The following is a 24,074-nucleotide window of genomic DNA, read 5'->3' as shown; positions in this document are numbered from 1 at the left end:
GACGCTGTCATCGTGTCACGTGTTTGTGATCACTTTGTCATGGATCTGACGCTAGACAGACAGAGGTTCCGACACGATTTGTATTCAAGCTTGGATGACTGCTCAAAAAAAAAACATTTGCAAACAAAATCGGCTCCTCGCAAGACAAACAAAACAATCAGTCACTTGAAAACGAGATAATCGTTCCACAAATAAGTTTGAGCAACTGTCAAACCTCAAGAAATATTGTGATGACAGTATTTACCAAAAACAGTCAGGTGATAAATGACAGCGACAGATAAATTACATATATATAATATAATATACGTCAACAAAGCTTGAGAGAATAAATGTAGAATAAAGACACTCCAATTTGTTTCACCAAGCTTTCAAAGACATTCCGCATTGGTGGGTGCCATGCACGGTGTGGTTTGTTACTATATCTTACAACAAACCATATTTTTCGCGCAAGAAACCAATTTATTTCTCACACATCCTGCTACAAAACCGCATTCAAAAAAAGGCCACTACATAATTCAGACTATTCCATCGATCATAGTTGCAAGCCAAAATCTATTGCTGGACCTTTTTTCTGCGGAAATCCTTTTATTTGAATAATATAATGGCGAGTACTTTTGTACTCGCACATCAAGAGATCCGCCCGTCATTAAGACAAAGTGATGAAGTAAAGCTCATCGCACCAAAGTCCACGGTCCACCAACACCACTCGAACAGGAGAGGATATGGAGCACGATGTTAGTCAAGATAATCTGACCAACACTCCTTTACAGCCGAAATCTATATTGTTGAAGGATGGGGAAACAACGGCCACCATGTATCCGATTCCGGCAAATGCAGAGCAGGTTCCAGCTGGTCTGCTGGCGTTTCTGCTAGACGAATTCAACATGGAAATTGAAAAAGGTGATAGTTTGCCGTATTACGAATCCCTAACGGTTGATAGATTTTGCGAAACATGGTTTCATGCTGAAGGATTGGTATGCGTTATGGTGCTTGGCGAAATTCCAGAACTCGATTACAGTAATTCTGTTGATTCGGGTGATTCTGCGGCTGCTTGTGACGACCCGCAAGCGGAAATTACGAGACACACACTTCAGTACATGCGACGTAAGGAACGTCGGAATCTGAACTTGAATATACAATGGGAAAAACAGTGCTTAGGAGCGTTCAGTCTGCAGCCCGCGTACCCTGGACGTTCTTCGCATGTGGTGACCGCCTCATTTCTCGTGAATGCAGGAATCAGGGGTAAAGGAATAGGGAGAACTTTGGTAGAGTGTTTCTTGAATTGGGCACCTCAGCTTGGTTTCACATCGTCAGTTTTCCCGCTGGTTTATGGTACGAATGTCGGAATACGACGTATCTTGGAGACATTGAATTTTAGAAGGGTTGGGAAGCTGCCAGAGTCCGCAATTCTCAAAGGTTGTGACGTCCCGGTAGATTCCTTCATTTATGCGAAAGAATTCACCCACGTATCCAAAAGCATTGACTTACTGAACGAGCCCAATAAGCACTTTGCTAAATATGAACGACTGCGGTACTATCTTGAAAGTGGTAAATACCCCGAATATTGCGATAGAACTGAAAAGGCGAGACTACGTGCTAGCGCCAAATATCATATGGTTCAAAATGGGAAACTGATGCGTCAAGGTAGAGAAGTTGTTTACGACCCAGAAAAGCAGTTAGAAGTGGCCTTTGAAGTGCATCAAGTGGCACATCAAGGTATCAACAAAGTTACAACAATTCTTGCCGAGCGCTATCACTGGAAAGGCATAAAAAACACTGTGGCACGGATTGTGGCCGCTTGCCCACTCTGCAAGAATAATCAACACGGCGATATTGGAATAGTTGTAGAGGCCGGATCCCCACAACAACAAGCACGTATGGCCGTTCGCAGCAATGAAGTGGACGACTCCTCTCAGTTAAGCAAAATGGCTGCTGCTGTAATAGGTAGCTTGCAAGGTCCTTTGTCACACTCAGACCGAATCGCGACGGAGGACATGCCATCCAATAAAAAATCCAAACCTAGCATTCATCGACTGAAATTTAATGGGCACGATAAAACTCGTATTGATACACAAGAAATTTTGGGGAATGATCAGTCCATGAATAGCTTCAACTCATACACTCCCTCACAAACAAACACGAAACGCCGCTACCTGGATGTAGCTTTGAGCTCTGGGTCAGGTAAAAACTCTAGTGTCTCTCTCAATGACATTTCCAGCGGGCCTGCAACAGTTGAAATAGACGATCCCGATGATACGCATATGGTTGACGATGCTCTTTTAAACCTCGAGGACAACGTCATGGCTGCTGTCGAAGCGGTTCAGCGTAATAAACGTAAAAATGATCAATTTGAGCATGGCTCTGATGACCAGCACTTTTTCTAATTTTGTACATTACTGCAAATGTTGTCCTATCTATCCTAGTTTATGACATCACTTACCACTACATTGTTCTTTACAGCCACTGTGCGATTGAAACTATTTTCAAATGGCCAACCGTGCTTGAACTGAACGGAGTGGAGACTATCCCCAGAGCCCTCAGTCTTATCGGGAGACGACAGGTATGTAGCATTTCCTGATTGACTACCATGTAGAAATAGCAGCACGTCAGTGGAGCCATCTTGTCCGATCTCGTGTAGCCCAACGTAACGTGTCAAATCTCTACTCACCGTTCCCGAATACGTCAAGGAGGACTTCTTCTGCGATATGATGTCAACTTCGGCATCGAAAATCCAACCTGTTTCATCTGAAAGCTGGAAAAGGTCTTTCCCGTCCTTAGATATTACGATTGAGCGCTTTGTGAACAGATCCACAACAGCCCGCTCGTCATCAGCTCCGTTTAGGTATGTTTGATTGCTCATTAATGAGCTTTCCGTTAGTCCGCGCATTTCATAATCGGTATTGCCTATGGTGATCATACTACTAATGAGGACTCCATTTTTGGCAAAGACCATCTGCCTTAACTCATCAGAAAAGTTATCGTTCACACTGGTCTCGAAAGAAGGTTTCAAAGCCGTAGCGTTAAGGAACTTCGAACCATTTATATGTTCATTTCCTGTCCAAACATGTATGTTGCCCGAAATTATCCAATTTTCGCCAACCGTGTCTTTAAAGCTCGAGGACAAGCTGCTTACTACCTCTAATTGTAGTTCCCATGTACCAGTTTCAAAAAGAGAAAGGAATGGAGTTAGTTCTACCTTAAAACTTTTCATATTGAAAGCATTCATTCCCACACAAGGTTGCCATAATGGTGGGAGGAAGCCCGGAAAGATAACAGGAGTGGGTATCACAGTATCAATGAGTATTTCGCTTTCCGAATTGGTCAAGAAAACATTGATGGCGCGGAAAGGACCATGACCTAATAGCTCGTGTCCAGACCCGCGGAATTTTGTGATGTACTTATCCAAAACGTTAGTATACCATGCTTCCTCCGCTGCGTTGCCAGATGCGAAAATCTCGACCACAGCTCTGGAAATGTTAGGATTGCTATCTATTTCGGGAAGACCGCGAGACCAGCGCGGATTCTCTTTCGAAGCTAATGGGTAGTAGAAGAGAGGGGTTCTGGAGAAACGGGTGACCAACGGCGTAATAAGGTTTGCGGGCGCAGTGAAAATCTCAAGAAGCTTTCCACGTAGCGTGTCTGTATTCCGTGAAACGCCCTGATCCTTTTTCGCATAATAATATAAGTTCAAGGTAACATTGAAGGTTCCAGGTAGTTTATTGGTAACTAAATTGTCCAACTGAAGAGTTACGTTTAGCTTTTCGTCTTGGAATAGCGATTTGTAAGGCGAAATATCCTTGATGGAATGGCTGACGATGGTTTTGTTGCCCCAGGGCCTTACGGTCGATGACCTCCATACGTTGACGTCGCCTATGAAGACGTGAAGCAAGCGGTCGTATTGTCGTCCAGAAACATTGGTGGTGAGTTCCAGGACTATGCTATCGTAGTCCTTTTCAGTGTATGGACTAAAGCTGGTCGTGAATGGTTTGCCCCATGAGTCGCCAAACGAGTGCTGTAGAAGCTGTTGTGAGAAAACGGGGGGTTCTTCCGGTAATTGTTCCACGGTTATCTCGAACGATTCTTGAACCTGGGATGGCGAGGAGTAAGCATTAAGGAATTTAGTTATTTTGTGACCGCAAATTTTGTGCATAGACTTATCGGAATTGAAGTGAAGCCATAAACTGACTAATAGTAGCATTATTACTATAAACGCATTTCGATGTGTGACGCCCTTGTGTGCTTTCGGTTTTTTAGAGTCCTGCTTTTCGTAATCAAAAGCTTCGGGTTTTGACCCAGATGGAAAGCTGGCCATGTCATTACGTTTTTCGCATCTGCTGAGACTATTCCAGATGGACATTTCAACACCTTTGGTGCCCATGTTTGGTTATTCTTCGTGACGACTTACCAGTATACTGTAGTGTGGCCCTATTCTTCATCTGGTGATCTTATTATATGATGAGCTTAGATCATTTTGTACTTGTCTGTCATAGCGACACGAAAATCCAAAGATTTAATTCGACAAGAGCGAAACTGCGCAAGATTGGGCGAAAGGTTTTTGAAAGCAGAATTTCAACTACTTGTAGACTGTTGCGGTGCGCTGACTTCAAAATGAAGTGTATTTTCAATAAACTTGTGACCACTCAACATTACAAGCTGGAAGCGTGGGAAAACTCTCATTTTTGCAGTTAAGCTCACCAATATTCCAGTACAACTAGTGTCTAAGACCATAACAAAGCAACAATTGGAGTTCCTTTTGGTTGCCAAAGCTCTAATCAAGTTTGATATCGAATAATCTTCTCGTAGTATGTGACCATACCTTCAAAAATACCAATTTATACTAATATACATAGAATATTAAGATCACCATGTTCGAAGTAGTGCGCTATTCGTGGCTTTGGAAGGCTAGAGGTGCGCCTTTTCGACCTCTCTCAGCATGGTTTTCTTTCTTACACACATCCGTGGGATATTTGCTCGCTCTCATTCGCGAAGTCAGGAAATTCTACTCTCCAGACAGGCCTTTTTCAGATTATTGGGATATTTGGCAAGTTGTGTGGTCTTTTCGTTGGCAGCTCAGGGACACGTTTGAAAGGTAATGTCCTAATATTATGTCATTTCATGCAGGCCGAAATAGAGACTAGCAGTGGTCAGCTGTGTCAGCTTTGTCAGCATATACAACGTCGTCAATATGGTCAAAAAAAACGATATTTTTTGTACAGCTCAATACTGCCGATATTTTACACCAGAATGTAAGTGGCCAAAACGCACCATAAGAGAAGTGACCGTTCGCGGCGTCTTACCCCTTACCCTGCGTCTCTGTCTTCGTCGCGCTCTCAAGAATCTGAACCCCTCCATAAGCTTCCACTCACGCGGTAATCGTTACGGCCCCGTCATGAACAGCTTAAATGTACAATAACCAAGACAAACTACTGCTCATTCGCATTAACGGTCCCCAGAACTACAAACACATCTTTGGATTCTCGAGTCACATGATCAAATATATACATGTACGGATCTCAAATCGCCTCTCACGAACCGTTTACATTTCGTGTATAGTGAAAACGCATTTAAAAAGGTCATTAACTAAAAGACTAAGCAAACTACAAGCACCTTATGGGCCCGGTAAAAACTGGAAACTCGCAATCGAACTAGAACTAGTGCTAGAGTCCTGTCAATACCCTCACCGGTAGACCTCATCTTTACGCTGCAGCTATAAATATGGAACCTACTGGGTCCGGAGCAGAAAGTGCGGAACTGAGAAGATCAGGATCGACTTCGTCGTCGAATTACAGCAATCTCAACGCGAATTTGCATGCTCGAGTGAAAGCATTCCAAGAACAACGACAACTAAAGCGAAATGGGAGTGTGGGCTCTGCAGGGAACGGATCAAACGTAAATGTATCAACCAGAGCAGCAGAAGCGGCGTCAGGGACGTCTTCTGGAACGCTAAATTCAAATTCCAATGCCAAGATTGCTACCGGCGCTGCGCATACCAATGGGACTCATAGGACTGGTGGCGGTGAAGGACCACACATAGACGATGCCAGAAGTGTGGTGAAGGATCCCGAACCGCAAAATATCGATAAGATCGTTAACAAACCGTTGCCTCCGCTTCCTCCTTCCAGCAAGGAGAGCGGACACGTGCTTAGCCCGATCAGAAGAGCCCCCAGACCTCCTTCCATGGCTGCTGCTGGTGCTATGGGACTGTCTGGAGCACCAGGGGTACCCAGAGCTCCACCTCCTGTTCCTAGCGGCGGCACCTTGAAACCCAGTTCTCCAACAGCCACAACGCCAAAGGTGAAACCCAGTTTGAGCGCTAGACGTGGTCTGAAATTACCCGCAGGCGGGATGTCGCTCAAGATGAAGCCCGCGGCTGCTCCTACAGCTGCCACCGCGGCCCAGGAGTTTGCAGGAGCACCCTCGAACCGTGCTCCTGCGGGAATAGCGAATAATAGAAGCAACCCTGGTTCTCTAGTTAATGGAGTATCGACAACCTCCACTTCCTCAGGCCAGCAACGCGATACCGAAGGCACGGAACCACAACAAGATACACAACAACAACAGAGTCGGAGTGGCTCAAATGGGCTTTTCACCAATTTTTCCAAATATGTCGATATCAAATCGGGGTCGCTTAATTTCGCAGGCAAATTATCACTAAGTTCTCAAGGTGTTGATTTTAGCAATGGCTCCAGCTTCCGCATTACTCTAGATGAATTAGAGTTTCTAGGGGAACTGGGACATGGAAACTACGGGAATGTGTCTAAGGTTTTACACAAGCCTACCAATGTCATAATGGCTATGAAAGAAGTGAGGTTAGAATTGGACGAGTCTAAATTTACACAAATTCTTATGGAGCTGGAGGTCTTGCACAAATGTCAAAGTCCCTACATTGTGGACTTTTACGGGGCCTTCTTCATTGAAGGCGCTGTCTACATGTGCATTGAATATATGGACGGTGGATCTCTAGACAAAATTTACGATAACGATACTTTGGGAGGCATAGACGAACCTCAGCTAGCCTCGATCACCTACGCCATAATCCAAGGTCTCAAAGAATTGAAAGACGTGCATAACATCATACATCGCGACGTGAAGCCCACAAATTTGTTGTGCTCGGCCGCCCAAGGAACCGTGAAGCTCTGTGATTTTGGTGTTTCCGGAAACCTAGTAGCATCTTTAGCCAAAACGAACATTGGCTGTCAGTCCTACATGGCGCCAGAGCGCATAAAGTCTTTCAACCCTGATAAATCGACGTACTCGGTGCAGTCCGATGTCTGGTCTTTGGGGTTGAGTATTTTGGAAATGGCAAACGGTGCATATCCTTATCCCGTCGAAACCTTTGACAACATTTTTTCTCAACTTAGTGCTATTGTTGATTCACCTCCTCCAAAGTTGCCCAAAGGAAAGTTCAGTCCCTTGGCACAAGACTTCGTCAACATGTGCTTACAGAAAATTCCCGAGAGAAGGCCCACATATGCTGCTCTGGTTGAACACCCATGGCTGAAGAAGTATAGAAATTTTGACGTCAACATGAGCGAATATATTGGCTCACGACTGGAGAAAAAGTGGCATGCTACTGGAGCCGATGGGGTGAGCGGAATAACTAAAAATAACACTGTTCCTGCGCTTCACAAGGGCGGCCTGTAATGACTGAGGTGAATATCGAAAAAAAATCAATCGCCCTGGACGAACTTTCATGACTCGAAAGCACCATTCCAGCAGAAGAAAACTCGATCTTTGTTGGTCATACACATACTTCTTGAAGTTACATCTCCTAGCTCTCTGCGTCTTTAATTTAAGTACCTGACACAATCTGAACTTTGTTTAAGGGTGAAGCTCTGCAATGTATAAATTTCAATTTAGCAATTCTTAATCCTGATGAGAGACAGAACTGCACAAGGAGCAGTGTTATATGATTGACAGCCATTGTTCTTTGATCTGTTTTGAATGGTAAGCTCGTGTACCTCTTTCGGTTAATCAGGAATCGTGAAGTGCTTCCACTCATTGTAACGTATAAAGTGATTTTGAATACTATATGTCAAATGCTAGTTAGAATTCTATACTCATCTCAAAGATATCTCAGAACTCTGCGCCTCAAAGCATTAAATGCAGGCCCGGAAGACGCACAGTCGTCGTCCTAGCTTGGCCACGATTAATTTGAACTACAGAAAGTCGCTTGGCCATAGAATACGAGATGCGATTGAATATATCAGCAACTTAATCTATCCGTTTGTCAAACACGTTTTCCCTAACTTCATTGCCATCCACTACTTCTACATCATCATTATGACGGCGATAGGCTCGATACTGATGTATCCAGTCAGGAACTATGCGTACGTGGACATTCTTTTCACTGCAGCAGGAGCCTGCACGCAAGGTGGATTGAACACAATTAATACAAATGAGATGACTTTATACCAACAAATTGTGATTTACCTCATTTGCTGTCTAACAACGCCGATTTGGATTCATGGTGGGTTAGCTTTTGTTCGGCTGTATTGGTTCGAGCGTCATTTCGATGGAATTAAGGTATGGTCGAAGAAGAATTTCAAGATGCGTCGAACAAAGACGCTTATCCAGCGAGAGATGACAAGAACGGCTACTGGAGCCCAGCGGAGACCCACTGTGAAAGATACACGCGGCTCTCAGGGCTTTACAAGCAATACGGACTTTCAAACCAAACTTTTCAGTGGGCAGTTGGTGAATAGAGAAGAAAACCCCGGATTGAAAGACAGCTACGAAATGAGCAGCTTGAAAGAAGACGCGAACGATCATGGAAGCAAAAAGGAAGTACAGGGAAGCTCATCGACAGGATCTACCAAAAGCGTTGAGCAAGGGGACGACACACCAGGAATCAAATTTGGCGCTTTACCCAAGCCACCGAAAAGTGACGGTCATCACATCCCAACCGCTGCAGAAAATTTCAGTGCGAGAAGAAAGTCTGAAGACATTTCGCCGGCGGATATGTTTCGGTCTATTGCAATGCTGAGGGATCAGCATGTCATAGAAGGGAAAGATGAAGACGGTCCTGCTCTTGTTATCAATGGACCCGCTGAAAGGCGACAAGAAACGGATGCAGAGCCTGCATCTGCCACTCCTGGTGGTATAGTTACCCCCGCTTCTTCGAGACACAGCTCCCACGCCCTGCCGCCTTCGCCCGCTCATAGCGGGGCCACCATGCTATCCTCATTTCAAGAATCAGAGCCTGCTCCAGATGGTCCCAGCAATAATGATGCAGTGGAGCTGAGTAGCGATTCTTCAGTTGCGGAAAGCTCCAAGCCAGTTCAGTGGAGTCCTGGTGTCAATGAACATTCATTTGCTCCTGCATCCATCCAATTTCAACCCCCGCCAAAAAGAATAAAGCGTAGTTCGCAGAGGAGGCCAAGACATGTCAAAAAAAACCATAAATCCATCAAGAAATTCGTTCGTCCAGCAGCGCTACGCAATAGGATACAAAAGCGAAGGAATGGTACCAGTGAAGATGGTAACGACGCAGATTTGGAGCTAGAATCTAGTGATAGTGATTCTTTCGACCCAACAGACGTACCGGACCACGCAGTCACTGATGATGGTATCTTAGATGACACAACCGAAACGCCAAATCTGGAAAAGGTACAGTCAAACCTTGCGGTACCGTCAAAGGATGCCACAGGTGGCTCAAAATTCTACAAGAGAAGTAACACTATGGACCCCAATCGCAACGGCAATCTAGATTTGCTCACTAAATCTCCCAGTTTCCAAAAGATGATATACAAAAAGTGGAAAGAAGACCGCAGACGTAATGGGGGTTTCTTACGCCGGAAAAGTTCTGTCATTTCCCGCAGCTCTAGTGATTATACGGATGGCGGTGAGCATTCGTTCAATAGAGGACGAGATCAAAGGGATCCGGTCGACGATGAGGAAGCTATGGGGGACTATACTGGGCTTGCGTTTGACCGGCCTACAGAAAGACCTCCGCGATTGCAGCGAATGAGCACCAACTATTTGTCATATCAGCCTAAAATTGGTCGCAATTCTACTTTCGTGGGTTTGAGCGATGTGCAGAAGGCAGAACTGGGAGGTGTAGAGTATAGAGCCAATAAGCTACTCTGCAAACTGCTGTTAGTCTACTACATTGGCTTTCACATACTGGCATTTGTTCTATTATTGCCATGGATTACGAGAATGAAAAGCTACGTTAATCTCGTGCGCTCAGATGGTATTTCTCCTGCTTGGTGGGGATTTTTCACCTCCATGAGCGCTTTTAACGATCTAGGGATAACGCTGACGCCCGACTCCATGATGTCTTTCAACACAGCTATTTATCCCTTGGTAGTCATGATGTGGTTCATTGTGATAGGCAACACTGGTTTTCCCATATTTTTGAGATTCATAATTTGGGTTTTATTCAAAGTTAGCCCGGAACTATCTTTAATAAAAGAGTCTCTTGGCTTTTTACTGGACCACCCACGGCGATGTTTCACGCTATTATTCCCGAGCGCCCCAACATGGTGGCTGTTGTTCATTTTAGTAGCACTGAATGCTATTGATTTAATTTTGTTCATTGTGTTGGATATAAACTCGGCAGTAGTGGAAGGCTTGTCCAGTGGCTTCAAAATTCTGGATGGTCTTTTTCAGGCTGTCAGTACGCGTACTGCAGGATTTTCAGTCTTAAATTTGAGCTTACTGCATCCCTCTATTCAGGTTTCCTACATGCTGATGATGTACGTATCCGTGTTGCCCCTAGCCATATCGATTAGACGCACAAATGTCTACGAGGAGCAATCTCTGGGAATCTATCATGCGCACGACAATCCTTCCGATCATGTTGATGACACTGACGATAGTAAAATCAACCATAGCCCGAAATCTTTTATTGGTGCCCATCTGCGTCGTCAACTATCGTTTGACCTGTGGTTTCTATTCTTGGGTTTGTTCATTATTTGCATCAGCGAGGGAGGCAAAATACAGGATCCCAAAAAACCCGATTTCACCGTTTTCCAGGTTTTGTTTGAGATTGTTAGTGCTTACGGAACGGTGGGCCTCTCTTTGGGGTACCCTAACACTGATCAGTCGTTCAGCGCGCAATTCAATACGTTTTCGAAAGTGATAATGATCTTCATGCTGGTCCGTGGAAGACACAGAGGCCTGCCGTATTCGTTGGACCGTGCCATCATTCTGCCGAGCCAAGGTCTCGAGCAACGCGATCAAATCGAGGAGATGAACCGCGAAAATGACACTGGGATCAACGACCCGCTTGTGGCGTATTTACGGAAGCAATCCAAGTTTGCCAGGGGTCGCTTCAAAAGCATGCTAAGGCGTGGAAGCTCTTTTGGTCAAGGTGATGGTGACTCTTTTGCGAGAAGCGAAGAGGGCCACCATTCTACAGCATCTTTTGGCAAAAGCAACGCCAATCCACCTCCGCTGCGAAACGTAGTGGACTACGAGTCGTCTGTAAAAGACAGAATTCCTCAGCATGGCGAAATGAGTCCCATGTCGGGATCTCCACGGGCTAGTTACCGAAACGTTGAAACCGAGTTAGAAGCTTCGGGGGAAGACCAAAGTGATTCTAACTCCAGGTTGTCCCAAGAAGCACCGGATGCTCAAGAAGGTGAAAGGGCGCGCGTTTTGCCGTAGTTGCAAGTACTTGTGGTTTCAGCGGCGGCACTACGAGAACTGAGGCGTTCACGAACGAGACAGGGCTACCGACAAGAGAGGCTTCGATACGGGGCACTTGATGATAAATGATCTCGTTTGGACTATCAACGACAATGCACTGTGGTCTCTGTCTACTACATAATACTCAAATTCGAAGTTAAATATTTACACCCATACACCTAATTTGTCACGTGTTCATTCTTCTTACGTCAGCTGAAATTCTAGATTTGCCGCCGAGCTCGGATTTTCGCCTATAAAAGCAATTTTAAATTTGTCCATTTGTTAAGATTGGGGTAATGGAAGAAAAAAATAAAAAAAAAGAAATGAAACTCTTTTTTTTTTCGCTAATCGCGATGACTATAAATACTGGACAGAAAAGAGATTCTGACCTTCACTTGCATTCACAACTTTTCATTCAGTATTTCGTGTGTGTCTCTCCTCCTGCTCGTATTATTTTTAGGTTGTTCGTTCTTCTTGTTTGTGTGTGTTATTCTTGTATATATGTCTTGATAGTAAAAAAACGAAGCAAGCCAGGAAAACTTCTGCTAGTGCCGAGAAATTCTAATACGCGCGCATCTTTGTTCTAAGCTCGAAATCTGAGAACCAGTCCCCCTCGAAGTCCCCACTATTTTTTGACACATTCAAACACTATTTACCTAGTGTGTACAGTTGATTTTGAGATTCCAAGAATAAGTTACGGCGTCTTTTCTCGTTGGCATAAAGCATACAGTTGTTTTTCTCTGCCTCAACAACATTTGGTATGTGCGAAGTGTAAGTAACCATGAAGGAGAAGAGAAACGGAGAAGATCGTTCACATTCGCAACTCGCTAATTAGGTACCTTGATTACTTTCAGACACTGAAACGATGGAACCTCGGTTGTGCCGTTTTAGTCGAGTTCAAAGGCGATGGATTTTGTCATTCTGTACGGGATGTCCTTTTCCCATAATTAGGAACAAGATTGAAATATTGGGCTCGACTCTTGAAGATCTTCATTTTAAGCTCTACGAAGGTCAGTGGGCTCGCTTTTGTCGTGAATAAGAGAACTTTGATACGGGCACCGATCTTGTCTGGATATCAGGAGAAGTGTACTGTGTTTTTTCGCCACCATTGGAAACTAATTGGCTTCTCTTTCGGACTTCTTTTGCCCTCTGGAATTTTTCACCAAAAAATCGTACTAACAAAGAGCTGAAGTTAATACTCCTTTTTTTTTCTTGCTAGCAAACCCAAGTCCCCTCTTTGAACTTGCTGTAATTCCCGCTTAGATTCCCCAGTTTTTGCTCGGAAAATCTCATTTTAGTTTGACCGCTTGAAAGTCTAGAAAAGAAAACATTATGTCTGTCATCATCCCCACAGGTCCAATTGCCCCACCAATGGAAGCCACTGGTGACCGCCTCATCACCCTAGAACTGCAGGACGGCATTGCCGTCCAAGGTTACTCGTTTGGTGCTGAGAAGCCAGCTGCCGGTGAATTGGTCTTCCAAACTGGTATGGTTGGATACCCTGAATCCATCACGGATCCCTCGTATGAAGGTCAGATCCTGGTCATAACTTTCCCACTCGTTGGCAACTACGGTGTTCCTGACCGTAACCTGGTGGACGAACTGGTCGATTCGCTGCCCAGATACTTCGAAAGCTCCCGTATCCACATTGCTGGTCTCGTTGTCGCTCACTACACCGAGGAATACTCACACTGGCTTGCAAAGTCTTCTCTTGCGGCATGGTTGAAAGAAGAAGGAATCCCGGCAATGTACGGCGTGGATACCAGAAGCTTAACCAAACATTTGAGAGATAGCGGATCCATGCTGGGAAGATTGGCTTTGCAAAAGCCAGGCGCAGACTTTTCTCGCGCCACTTCTGCTGAATGGTTAGACTCTTTTGAGATTCCTGAATGGTACGACCCAAATGTCCAAAACCTTGTTGCTAAGGTCTCCATAAAGAGCCCTAAGTTATATGCGCCGCCATCTGACTTTGACTCTTCAAAGCTCCAAACTGGACCCGATGGCAAGACCTTGAGAATACTGGCCATTGACGTCGGTATGAAATATAATCAGATCCGTTGCTTTGTTCAACGTGGTGTGGAACTCTTGGTTGTTCCATGGGACTACGACTTCACAAATGAACAGTACGACGGTCTCTTCATCTCTAATGGTCCTGGTGACCCTTCTGTTCTCACTGAACTTGGGAGCAGATTGGCCAAGGTCATGGAAACTAACAAGACTCCCGTTTTTGGTATTTGCTTGGGTCATCAGTTGCTCGCCAGAGCATCCGGTGCATCTACGCTTAAATTGAAGTTTGGTAACAGAGGTCACAATATTCCATGTACTTCAACTATCTCGGGTAAATGTTACATCACATCTCAGAATCATGGTTTCGCAGTTGACGTTGACACTTTGTCACCAGGATGGAAACCCTTGTTTGTAAACGCGAACGACGGCTCCAATGAGGGTATTTACCATACCGAACTTCCATACTTTTCGGTTCAATTCCATCCAGAGTCTACTCCTGGCCCAAGAGACACCGAATTTTTGTTTGATGTTTTCATCAACGCCGTTAAAGATTTCAAGCTAAACGGGAAGTTCAAGGCGGTCGAGTTCCCAGGTGGCTTGTTGGCAGATAACCTAGCAGCTCATCCTCGTGTTGAAGCCAAGAAAGTTTTAGTTTTGGGATCCGGTGGTCTCTCCATTGGACAGGCTGGGGAATTCGATTACTCTGGATCACAAGCCATCAAGGCCTTGAAAGAAGAGGGAATTTATACCATATTGGTCAATCCCAATATTGCTACAATTCAGACCTCAAAAGGTTTGGCAGACAAAGTCTACTTCTTGCCTGTCACCGCTGAATTTGTGAGAAAGGTGATCCTTCACGAACGCCCCGATGCTATCTATGTCACTTTTGGTGGTCAAACTGCTTTATCAGTTGGTATTGAGATGAAAGACGAGTTTGAAGCTTTGGGCGTGAAGGTCTTGGGTACTCCGATTGATACAGTCATTACCACTGAGGATCGTGAACTTTTTTCGAACGCCATGGACGAAATCAATGAAAAGTGCGCCAAATCCAAAGCAGCCTCGTCTGTGAAAGAGGCATTGGAAGCTGTCAAAGACATTGGCTACCCAGTCATTGTCCGTGCCGCTTATGCTCTTGGCGGTCTGGGCTCTGGTTTCGCCAATAATGATGAGGAGCTTGTCGATCTTTGTAATGTGGCGTTCGCCTCTTCTCCACAAGTCTTGGTTGAGAGGTCCATGAAAGGCTGGAAAGAAGTTGAATACGAAGTTGTTAGAGATGCTTTTGATAACTGTGTTACTGTCTGTAACATGGAAAATTTCGACCCACTCGGTATTCATACTGGTGACTCTATTGTGGTCGCCCCATCTCAAACTTTGTCTGATGAAGACTACAATATGTTGAGAACTACAGCGGTGAATGTCATCAGACATCTGGGTGTTGTAGGTGAGTGTAATATTCAGTATGCACTCAACCCCTTCAGCAAGGACTATTGCATCATCGAAGTTAATGCCCGTCTCTCCCGTTCTTCTGCCTTGGCTTCAAAAGCTACAGGATACCCCTTGGCGTATACGGCAGCCAAATTGGGTTTGAACATCCCATTGAATGAAGTAAAAAACTCTGTCACCCAATCCACATGTGCTTGCTTCGAACCCTCTTTGGATTACTGCGTGGTAAAGATGCCAAGATGGGACCTGAAAAAATTTCACAGGGTCTCTACGGCTTTGTCTTCTTCCATGAAATCTGTCGGAGAAGTGATGAGTATTGGTAGAACCTTTGAAGAAGCCATTCAAAAAGCAATTAGATCAACTGAATATGTCAATTTGGGATTCAACGAAACGGATGTTGAATTGGACATTGACTTTGAACTGCAGAATCCTACGGACCAGCGTATTTTCGCTATTGCGAATGCGTTCTCAAAACTGAATTACTCAGTTGAAAAGGTCTGGGAGCTGAGCAACATTGACAAGTGGTTTTTGACTAAGCTGTACGATCTTGTCAAATTTGCAAAGCATGTCGAAGGATACAACAGAATTGAGAAACTACCTGCATTGGTGTTGAAACAGGCCAAGCAGCTAGGGTTTGATGATAGGCAAATTGCTAAGTTTGTGAACTCGAACGAAGTCGCTGTGAGACGCTTGAGAAAGGAACACAGCATCCTTCCTTTTGTTAAACAGATTGATACCGTCGCAGCAGAATTTCCGGCTCACACCAACTATTTGTACATGACTTACAATGCTGCTGCGCACGATTTGAGTTTCAACGATAACGGTGTAATGGTCCTCGGATCTGGTGTCTACCGTATTGGATCTTCGGTAGAGTTTGACTGGTGTGCTGTTACAGCCGTCCGGACGCTTCGTAAGAACAACATCAAGTCTATCATGATCAATTATAACCCTGAAACGGTCTCCACAGACTACGACGAAGCTGACAGACTGTACTTCGAGACTATCAGTCTGGAAAGAATTCTCGACATTTACGAAATTGAGTCCTCTAACGGTGTGGTAGTTTCCATGGGTGGGCAAACCTCCAATAACATTGCCATGTCTCTGCACCGTGAAAACGTCAAAATTCTCGGAACCGCACCTGAAATGATTGACGCTGCCGAAAACCGTTACAAGTTTTCCCGTATGTTGGATCAGATTGAAGTCGATCAACCGGCTTGGAAAGAACTGACATCCATCGACGAAGCTGAAGCCTTTGCTGCGGCAGTCAGCTACCCTGTTCTAGTCCGCCCATCTTACGTCTTATCAGGAGCTGCTATGAATACTGTCTACAGCAAGGATGACCTTGCCTCGTACCTCAACCAAGCAGTAGAAGTCTCCCGTGATTATCCCGTCGTTATTACCAAATACATCGAAAATGCTAAGGAAATCGAAATGGATGCCGTGGCTAAGAATGGTGAATTGGTTATGCACGTTGTTTCCGAGCATGTCGAAAACGCAGGTGTTCACTCCGGAGATGCGACACTGATTGTACCACCTCAAGACTTGGATCCTGAAACTGTGAATAGAATTGTCGTTGCCACCGCCAAAATCGGAAAGGCTTTGAAGATCACCGGTCCTTTCAACATTCAATTCATCGCCAAGAATAACGATATCAAGGTAATTGAATGTAACGTTCGTGCCTCGCGCTCTTTCCCATTCATTTCTAAGGTTGTTAATGTTAACTTGATTGAAATGGCCACGAAGGCTATCATGGGACTGCCAATTACACCTTATCCAACTGAAAAATTGCCGGAAGACTATGTGGCTGTCAAGGTTCCACAATTTTCTTTCCCACGTCTAGCCGGTGCAGATCCGGTTTTGGGGGTCGAAATGGCATCGACTGGTGAAGTTGCTACTTTCGGTCGTTCCAAATACGAGGCGTACATGAAATCGCTCTTGTCAACAGGTTTCAAGATGCCTAAAAAGAATGTCTTACTCTCCATCGGTTCCTACAAGGAGAAGCAAGAAATGTTGTCCTCTGTGAAAAAGCTGTACAACTTGGGCTACAAATTGTTCGCAACTGCTGGTACTGCTGATTTTATCTCCGAGCATGGCATTCCTGTTCAGTACCTGGAAGTCTTGAACGAGGGTGACGACGAAAAGTCCGAATACTCACTGACGCAACATTTGGCTGAAAACAAAATCGACTTGTACATCAATTTGCCATCAGCAAACAGATTTCGCCGTCCGGCATCTTATGTTTCAAAGGGCTATCAGACACGTCGTATGGCTGTAGACTATTCTGTCCCGCTAGTGACGAACGTGAAATGCGCCAAGCTTTTGATAGAAGCTCTCTCGAGAAATTTGAGATTGGACGTATCTGAAAGGGACGCTCAAACTTCCCATAGGACGGTCTCTATTCCTGGTTTGATCAACATATCGTCGTACATGCCTAATATATCTAACGTCGTTCAGGGTCCTAAAGAATTGAAGGAAATTACAAGGCTCTCTGTAGAGTCGGGTTTCACCTACTCACAGATTATGCCAAAATCTATTCTTGGCCCAGTTGTGACAAACGAGCAGTCTATTAAGGTTGCGAATTCCGTCGTTGAAGGTTCCGCTTTCACTGATTTTGGCTTCACGGTAGCTGCTACCGCTAATAATGTCGCTGATGTGGCCCAATGCGCCAATGCTGCCAACGCACTATTTTTGCCGCACCGCGAGCTTACTGGAAAAATAGCTACTGTTGCTGAACATCTGAAAAACTGGCCTTTGGAAAAGCAGGTCATTGCAGAGGCAAAGACTTCTGATCTAGCGTCCGTAATCTTGCTGGCCTCCCTACAGAACAGACCTATTCATATCACTGGCGTCTCTACTAGGGACGATTTGTCTTTGATCATGACCGTCAAAGAAAAACAAGATATGGTAACGTGCGATGTGAACATTCATGCTCTCTTTGTTAGTCAATCAGATTATCCAGAAGCTAGATTCCTACCAACAGAAGAAGACCAAGCATTTTTCTGGCGCAACTTGGACTCGATTGATGCTTTCTCTATTGGAGCACTGCCTACTATGATTGCTCAGGTGACAGGACGTAAAGTTGTCACGGGGATGGGTATCAAAGAAGCTTTGCCTCTCCTTCTCTCGGCGGTAAACAGAGGCAGATTGACTATTGAAGACATTGTTGAGCGCTTGCATGACAACCCATCCAAGATTTTCAACATACCAAAGCAAAAGGCCGAAGTGGAAGTCGATCTGGATTTCGCTTTCAGACACACTAAAAGATGGTCTCCATATACCAAAGGCGGTTTGACCGGCGGTGTTGAGCGTGTTCTCGTCAACGAGGAAACCATTGTTCTCAGTGGCGACCTTGTCACTGCTGAAGCTCAAGGCAAACCAGTCGTAAGTGGAAGCAAAGTGATTGCACCTTCTTTCCCTCCTGCTGCTGAAACTCCAAGTGCCAGTAGAAAAAGATTCTCATTTTCCAACGAGAAGCGTTCTTCCTTTGCCAGTATCAATGAGGAGGAGGAAGCACTATTGGATCAACCTTTGGAGCAAAGACTGATGTCCTCCAGACCACCTAAAGAGCTAGCTGCGCCTGGTGCCATTCAAAGTCTTATCAGAGGTAACAATCCTTTCTTGCGGAGAAACATCTTATCGGTCAATCAGTTCAAGCGTTCTGACTTCCATGCTTTATTTGCAGTAGCACAAGAATTGAGGTCCGGTGTTGAAAGAGAAGGTATTCTGGACATAATGAAGGGCCGGTTGTTGACAACCATCTTTTACGAACCATCGACCCGTACGTCGTCTTCCTTCATTGCTGCTATGGAACGTCTGGGCGGTAGAACCGTCAATATCAACACAACCTCTTCTTCTGTTAAGAAGGGAGAAACTTTGCAGGACACGATAAGAACGTTAGCGTGCTACTCTGATGCTATTGTGTTGCGTCATCCTGATGAGATGTCTGCTCACACGGCTGCCAAGTACTCCCCTGTTCCAATTTTGAATGGTGGTAATGGGTCGCGCGAACATCCTACTCAAGCTTTCCTTGACCTGTTCACAATCCGTGAAGAACTGGGTACTGTGAACGGTATCACTGTTACATTTATGGGTGATCTGAGATACGGAAGACCTGTACACTCTTTATGCCGTCTGTTGAAACACTACCAAGTTAGAATCAATCTAGTCTCTCCAGCCGAACTAAGATTGCCCACTGCTTTACGCACCGAACTTGCCAAGGCTGGAATGCTGGGTGTTGAAAGCGAACATTTGACACCAGAGATTATTTCGAAATCCGACGTTTTGTACTGCACCAGAGTGCAAAAGGAAAGATTCGAAAACCCCGACGAATATGAAAAACTGAAGGATGTCTACATTGTGGACAACAAGATTTTGGCTCACGCCAAGGATCATATGGTTGTCATGCATCCTTTGCCTCGTGTGAACGAAATTCGTGAAGAAGTTGACTATGACCACCGTGCCGCCTACTTCAGACAAATGAGATATGGACTATTTGTGAGAATGGCTCTTTTGGCTATGGTCATGGGTGTTGATATCTAAAATCAATCATCAGTGAAGATAAGGCGGTGGACGTCATGCATATCGCTGTTAGATGATTCGATTGACTGGAGTTCTTTAGTGGGGACTTTCAGGATGCCAGTCAACCGGAGCATCTTAGAGAACGTAGATAGTTTGCCAACATTTATATATAACGATTTGATCCTGTACATTATTGCATTATTAAAGCAAATGAGGCACGCTCGCCAGTGTCAAAGTTCCTTGAGGTGTGTTCTGGGCATATCGAACTTTCTTTAGTTGCATGCCTTCATACGTGCTCATCTCATCTCATCTCTTGTTCTAACATCAAGAACTTCCAATCACTCTCCAAGGTCTACACAGCGACGATGATGAGCCTACAGGGCCTTCGAAGCATTCCAATAGCCAGCCGAACTTTATTTGGACGGCTGGGAAGGGTTCATAGAGGTTTCCATCCTGACCGGCCGATAACGTCTGGCTCCGTCAGTCGCAGTAATGATATTCTTTTCAATGCAACGACATCAATGAAGAACAATAAGAGTAGAAAAAGTTACCCAAATGCTAGTGCTACCAATTCTCAGCTGCCGAAAAGCACCTTCCCTTTGAGAAGGAATGTCAAGCTTGGGAACTCAGCTTCAGGTCAGCATTTTGCGAAGAAACGTACAATGATCAAGTGGACAAGTGGGACGGAAAGAGCTCAGAATGCGGCTAATCATATACTTCAACAGGTTTTGAAGTACAATGGACGAGGAATTGTCAAAGTTGTTATGCAAGAGTCCAATACGCTCGAGGAGAAGGTGTTTGTTAATTGGGCCGCAGACATCGATTTGGATCAAATGGGATTTATCTTGGTGAACATCGAGCAAACCAGCTCTGGGAGCATACCTTTGATAAAAGTGGTGGACTCTAAAACTGCTCTGAAGAGGTACTCAGATGAGCTTGCCGAGCGGAAGAAAGAAGAGTTGATCAAAATGGGATTTTCCAGCAAACGCCTGGGCAAGAAAAACGATAAAGACAACAGCGATGACAATTTGAAGCAAATCAAGATTTCCTGGCAGATTTCTGATTCTGATCTCAACAAGCAGAAGGCTAATGAGATCACATCACAACTGAAAAAGGGCCATAAAGTCTATTTGTATCTGAATGGCAAGGACGAACTGAGCAAAATCAATTGGTCTGATGATATCTCTGCTAGTCAGGAAGACGAAAAGAAATCCAAGGGACCAAAAATTACATCCAAGGAATACGCAAGACGAGAAACTGTGCTGAGACGTCTTCATGAAATAACGAGTGAGTGGGCGCTTCAACCGGCCTTGGATGGCAGTATAGAGTCCAGGTTGATTATGAAGTTGAATCCAAAACCTGCATCAACGAATAAAGACGACAAGGCGTTAATCAAAGAAGAACGCAGGCAACTAAAGCAAGCAAGATTGGAAACAAAACTTCTTAGAAAAAAGAAGAAAGAATCCGAGTTATCTTGAGGATAGACTTTTTGCACTATTCACGCATACATGTACATAATTCCACCTAAACCATATTTCCTGCAAAATTTATCATCGCTCCATGAATCTTTGGTTGTTCATATGATGACAATACCACCAGAAAGTTGATGATGACCAAAATCCCCATACCCATACCGTGGGGCTCCCACTAAAAGCTTTCCATCTGGCCCCATTTTTATGACCTTTCCAAAATCTGGACTTCCTTGTCCAGATGCGCCTGTATTTAGGCTTATCAAATGTTTGGCAGGAGTTACCAAGATAGTGGTGAGTTTCCACCTTTGAACGGATTGCCATATCTCAAACATGCTGATCCCCCAGATTGCACCTGTACCCTCGAATAATCCAGGGGATGAGATTAGAAGTTTCTCATTTTCGTCATCGTATTCAATTGACGTCCCAAACCCAATTGCTGCATTGACAGTCTTAGGGTCGAAAGACGTGTCCAAAACCAACGTGGCGAAAAACGTTAACGCGCCAGCTGTTTCCTCATATATGAAAATTTTGTTGTGTAAATGGCAAGAAACAGCAACAAAACCTCTATCATTAAATCTCATCGTCTTCATTTCTTTCCCAAACATGCCATGCTGTAAAGATTTCTTGACGTGCAAGTCGAGTGGCACGTCAATTTCAAAAGGAACAACAGTATCTTCAATAATGTAATAGCTTGGCAGGGCGTTTTGATGTAAAGTACTTTGCGAATATGCAAATACGACACCCAAACCTTGTGCCGCAACATATAGCAATTTATCTCCGCTCGGCGCACTTGACAGAGCTACCTGTGATCCATAGTTTTGAAAGGCTTCTGAAATAGGTGCTTTGAGAATCAAAGTACCGAGATTATGCAGCTCTAATTCAAGCGCTTCAGGGTCTCGTAGGTGTTGAACTGTATCACGACCATCGACAATTATTAGAATACCAGTTTCGTTTAAACCATAGTGTGAACTCGAGAGGATCAAATCAGGAATTCCGTCATTGTCGATGTCACCAATTGAACCGACAGAAAGTTGATGCCTCTCCCAACTTTTAGCGTCACTTATTGAAAGTCTTTCGAGTCCATCTTCGTAGAAATGAACCTTATTCTCGCCTGGAGCAGACACCACGAGGTAATCCACCGCTTCATAAGTATACGCGTGGACACGCGCGCCATAGGTAGAGGTGACCGGTTTCTCGGCGACACTTAACCTCAGACCAGTCAATTCGCCCCATGGAATTACGTATACGGATCCCTCATTTTCTTCTAGAGGTGCGCTTATTGCCAACGATGTGAGGTTCTTCTGAAACCTTCCTACGGCCATATCAGATCCAAATAAGGACAAGGGCGTCAAGGGTGAGACAAACAGTGAACCGTCATCCCGATGCTGAATTTGAAGCGACAAACCTTCAACATGTGAGGTTCTTTCGGCTGGCGGTAATGAGCCACAAAGTTCGATCAGGGTTGCCATTTCATCAGAGTCCAGGTCGTTATTTTCAAAAAGAGACAAGAATGTGGGGAGGCATTTATTGACCATTGCTACCAAATTCATTTCTCCACCAAGCCAGTGTTCCTGCATCAGCTCCCGAGCTCTTGGTGACACTTCATAGCCGAGCTCTAAGACCTGTTTCCTACGTTGTAGCAAAGTCATGACCTCACTAGCCAAAGCTGCCGCCCCTCTTCTCACACAGGTATTAATTTCCCAAAAATGCATGTCATTTACGCCAGACCGATGTATAATCTCCAGAAGATCGTCTTCAAATGGGAAATCCCAGTCTTGATCAGTGTAGTATGCCCAGCTTTCAGAAGAGTAATCTGTTAAGATTTGGCCCAGCATCAAAAAGTCGCCCATCGAATCAATAAAATTGTGTGCTGCCTGATAGTCACCGTCGAATTCAAGACCTGCTAAAACTTTGATTAAACCATGGCTTTTGTAACCAGACATCAAGGAATGCCAAGATACGTCAGTGACCTGATGCACAAATACGCCCACTAAAAACGCTTTCAATTTTTTAGCGTTTTCGCAATCTGGATCATTCTTATAGCGTTCCTGCCAAAGTTGTGAACCCAAGATCAAAAAAGGTGGCCAATGTGCCCACTCCGAAAACTGTTGCCATTTTTTGTTGGTATTACAACTGTAAAAAGCATCGGGAAAGAAAGTTCCAGCCTTCAATTGCGAAATAAAAGGCTGTAACCCGCTAGGAACACCCGTTCGCGCTAAAAGCGTCAAATGAACCGCCACCCCTGCTGATTGGACTATTTTGCATGCTTGTAAAATCCAAACAAGCAATCTGATGACGATCATAGTTCCAACCAAGCTAACTTATGCTTGCATTGAACTGGTGTTCGTGATGACATGTTCATAAATTCAGAATCTAAACCAATTTGACCTTTTTATATTATATATAGTCCATAAATAACAGAGCGTCAGTATGAAGAGATGGGTGAACGAGAGAACAAATGGCTAAGATGAGTATTTGTATCAATTTATGTCGAGACGACTTGTAGCTAACATTTCATTTACTTGTTTCTCTTTGCTGGATGGTTCCAAAGGAGAGAATACCTTCTTGGAAACAGTTTCCACCAATAATCTGTTTATAATATTTGTAAGGCATTTGAAGTTGAGACTCCTAGATGATTTATATCAGAATTTTTTTGATTTGGGAAACGACATGGTGTGAATGGTACTGAGCTCAAGGCTGGGGGATTCTTTGGAGTTTGATTTTTCAGTGCTTCACATGAACAGATCTCAAGCCACGCATACGCATTAACAGATTGTTTACCAGGGTTTGGATGGCTTTCTTTACAAATAGCTAGGTGGTATTATAATGATGCCTTGTTTCAAGCTATCGAGAAAGGCTTTGGGTCTCGAAGAGTGTTCAATGGAAGGTCGCCGCTCGAACGCGACAGAAAATGACAATATGATACAAATTGGCGACGGCGGAATGGCACTTGATATTGGTATTGTTTCAACATCTGAAGCACTAGTGCCATGAAACAAC

General features: G+C 44.5%; 8 protein-coding genes across 8 annotated transcripts; 6 read left to right on the top strand and 2 right to left on the bottom strand.

Moving 5' to 3' along the window:
- Positions 1–722: 722 nt before the first annotated feature.
- Positions 723–2,384, top strand: SPT10 (LALA0S11e05424g1_1; the record flags this gene model as incomplete). The annotated part of the gene is made up of 1 exon (XM_022775340.1): positions 723–2,384. One exon carries the CDS (start codon positions 723–725, stop codon positions 2,382–2,384), a length of 1,662 nt encoding a protein of 553 aa, XP_022630701.1.
- A 35-nt stretch (positions 2,385–2,419) lies between these two features.
- On the bottom strand, positions 2,420–4,378 carry LALA0_S11e05402g (LALA0S11e05402g1_1; the record flags this gene model as incomplete). Its single annotated transcript, XM_022775339.1, has 1 exon — positions 2,420–4,378. One exon carries the CDS (start codon positions 4,376–4,378, stop codon positions 2,420–2,422), a length of 1,959 nt encoding a protein of 652 aa, XP_022630700.1.
- Positions 4,379–4,933: 555 nt separating this feature from the next.
- Positions 4,934–5,086, top strand: MCO6 (LALA0S11e05380g1_1; the record flags this gene model as incomplete). The annotated part of the gene is made up of 1 exon (XM_022775338.1): positions 4,934–5,086. One exon carries the CDS (start codon positions 4,934–4,936, stop codon positions 5,084–5,086), a length of 153 nt encoding a protein of 50 aa, XP_022630699.1.
- A 629-nt stretch (positions 5,087–5,715) lies between these two features.
- PBS2 (LALA0S11e05358g1_1) lies at positions 5,716–7,644 on the top strand (the record flags this gene model as incomplete). The annotated part of the gene is made up of 1 exon (XM_022775337.1): positions 5,716–7,644. The coding sequence occupies one exon, from the start codon at positions 5,716–5,718 to the stop codon at positions 7,642–7,644; it is 1,929 nt and encodes a 642-aa protein (XP_022630698.1).
- Positions 7,645–8,103: 459 nt separating this feature from the next.
- Positions 8,104–11,613, top strand: LALA0_S11e05336g (LALA0S11e05336g1_1; the record flags this gene model as incomplete). Its single annotated transcript, XM_022775336.1, has 1 exon — positions 8,104–11,613. The coding sequence occupies one exon, from the start codon at positions 8,104–8,106 to the stop codon at positions 11,611–11,613; it is 3,510 nt and encodes a 1,169-aa protein (XP_022630697.1).
- A 1,353-nt stretch (positions 11,614–12,966) lies between these two features.
- Positions 12,967–19,623, top strand: URA2 (LALA0S11e05314g1_1; the record flags this gene model as incomplete). Its single annotated transcript, XM_022775335.1, has 1 exon — positions 12,967–19,623. One exon carries the CDS (start codon positions 12,967–12,969, stop codon positions 19,621–19,623), a length of 6,657 nt encoding a protein of 2,218 aa, XP_022630696.1.
- A 344-nt stretch (positions 19,624–19,967) lies between these two features.
- Positions 19,968–21,080, top strand: AIM23 (LALA0S11e05292g1_1; the record flags this gene model as incomplete). The annotated part of the gene is made up of 1 exon (XM_022775334.1): positions 19,968–21,080. The coding sequence occupies one exon, from the start codon at positions 19,968–19,970 to the stop codon at positions 21,078–21,080; it is 1,113 nt and encodes a 370-aa protein (XP_022630695.1).
- Positions 21,081–21,178: 98 nt separating this feature from the next.
- On the bottom strand, positions 21,179–23,377 carry LALA0_S11e05270g (LALA0S11e05270g1_1; the record flags this gene model as incomplete). Its single annotated transcript, XM_022775331.1, has 1 exon — positions 21,179–23,377. The coding sequence occupies one exon, from the start codon at positions 23,375–23,377 to the stop codon at positions 21,179–21,181; it is 2,199 nt and encodes a 732-aa protein (XP_022630694.1).
- Positions 23,378–24,074: the final 697 nt, after the last annotated feature.

The sequence above is a fragment of the Lachancea lanzarotensis genome, scaffold LALA0S11 (assembly GCF_000938715.1).
Source record: "Lachancea lanzarotensis genome assembly LALA0, scaffold LALA0S11, whole genome shotgun sequence".
NCBI classification, from domain to species: Eukaryota; Fungi; Ascomycota; class Saccharomycetes; order Saccharomycetales; family Saccharomycetaceae; genus Lachancea; species Lachancea lanzarotensis.
Note: the sequence above shows the minus strand (reverse complement) of the source record. Positions and strands in the feature narration are given on the sequence as shown.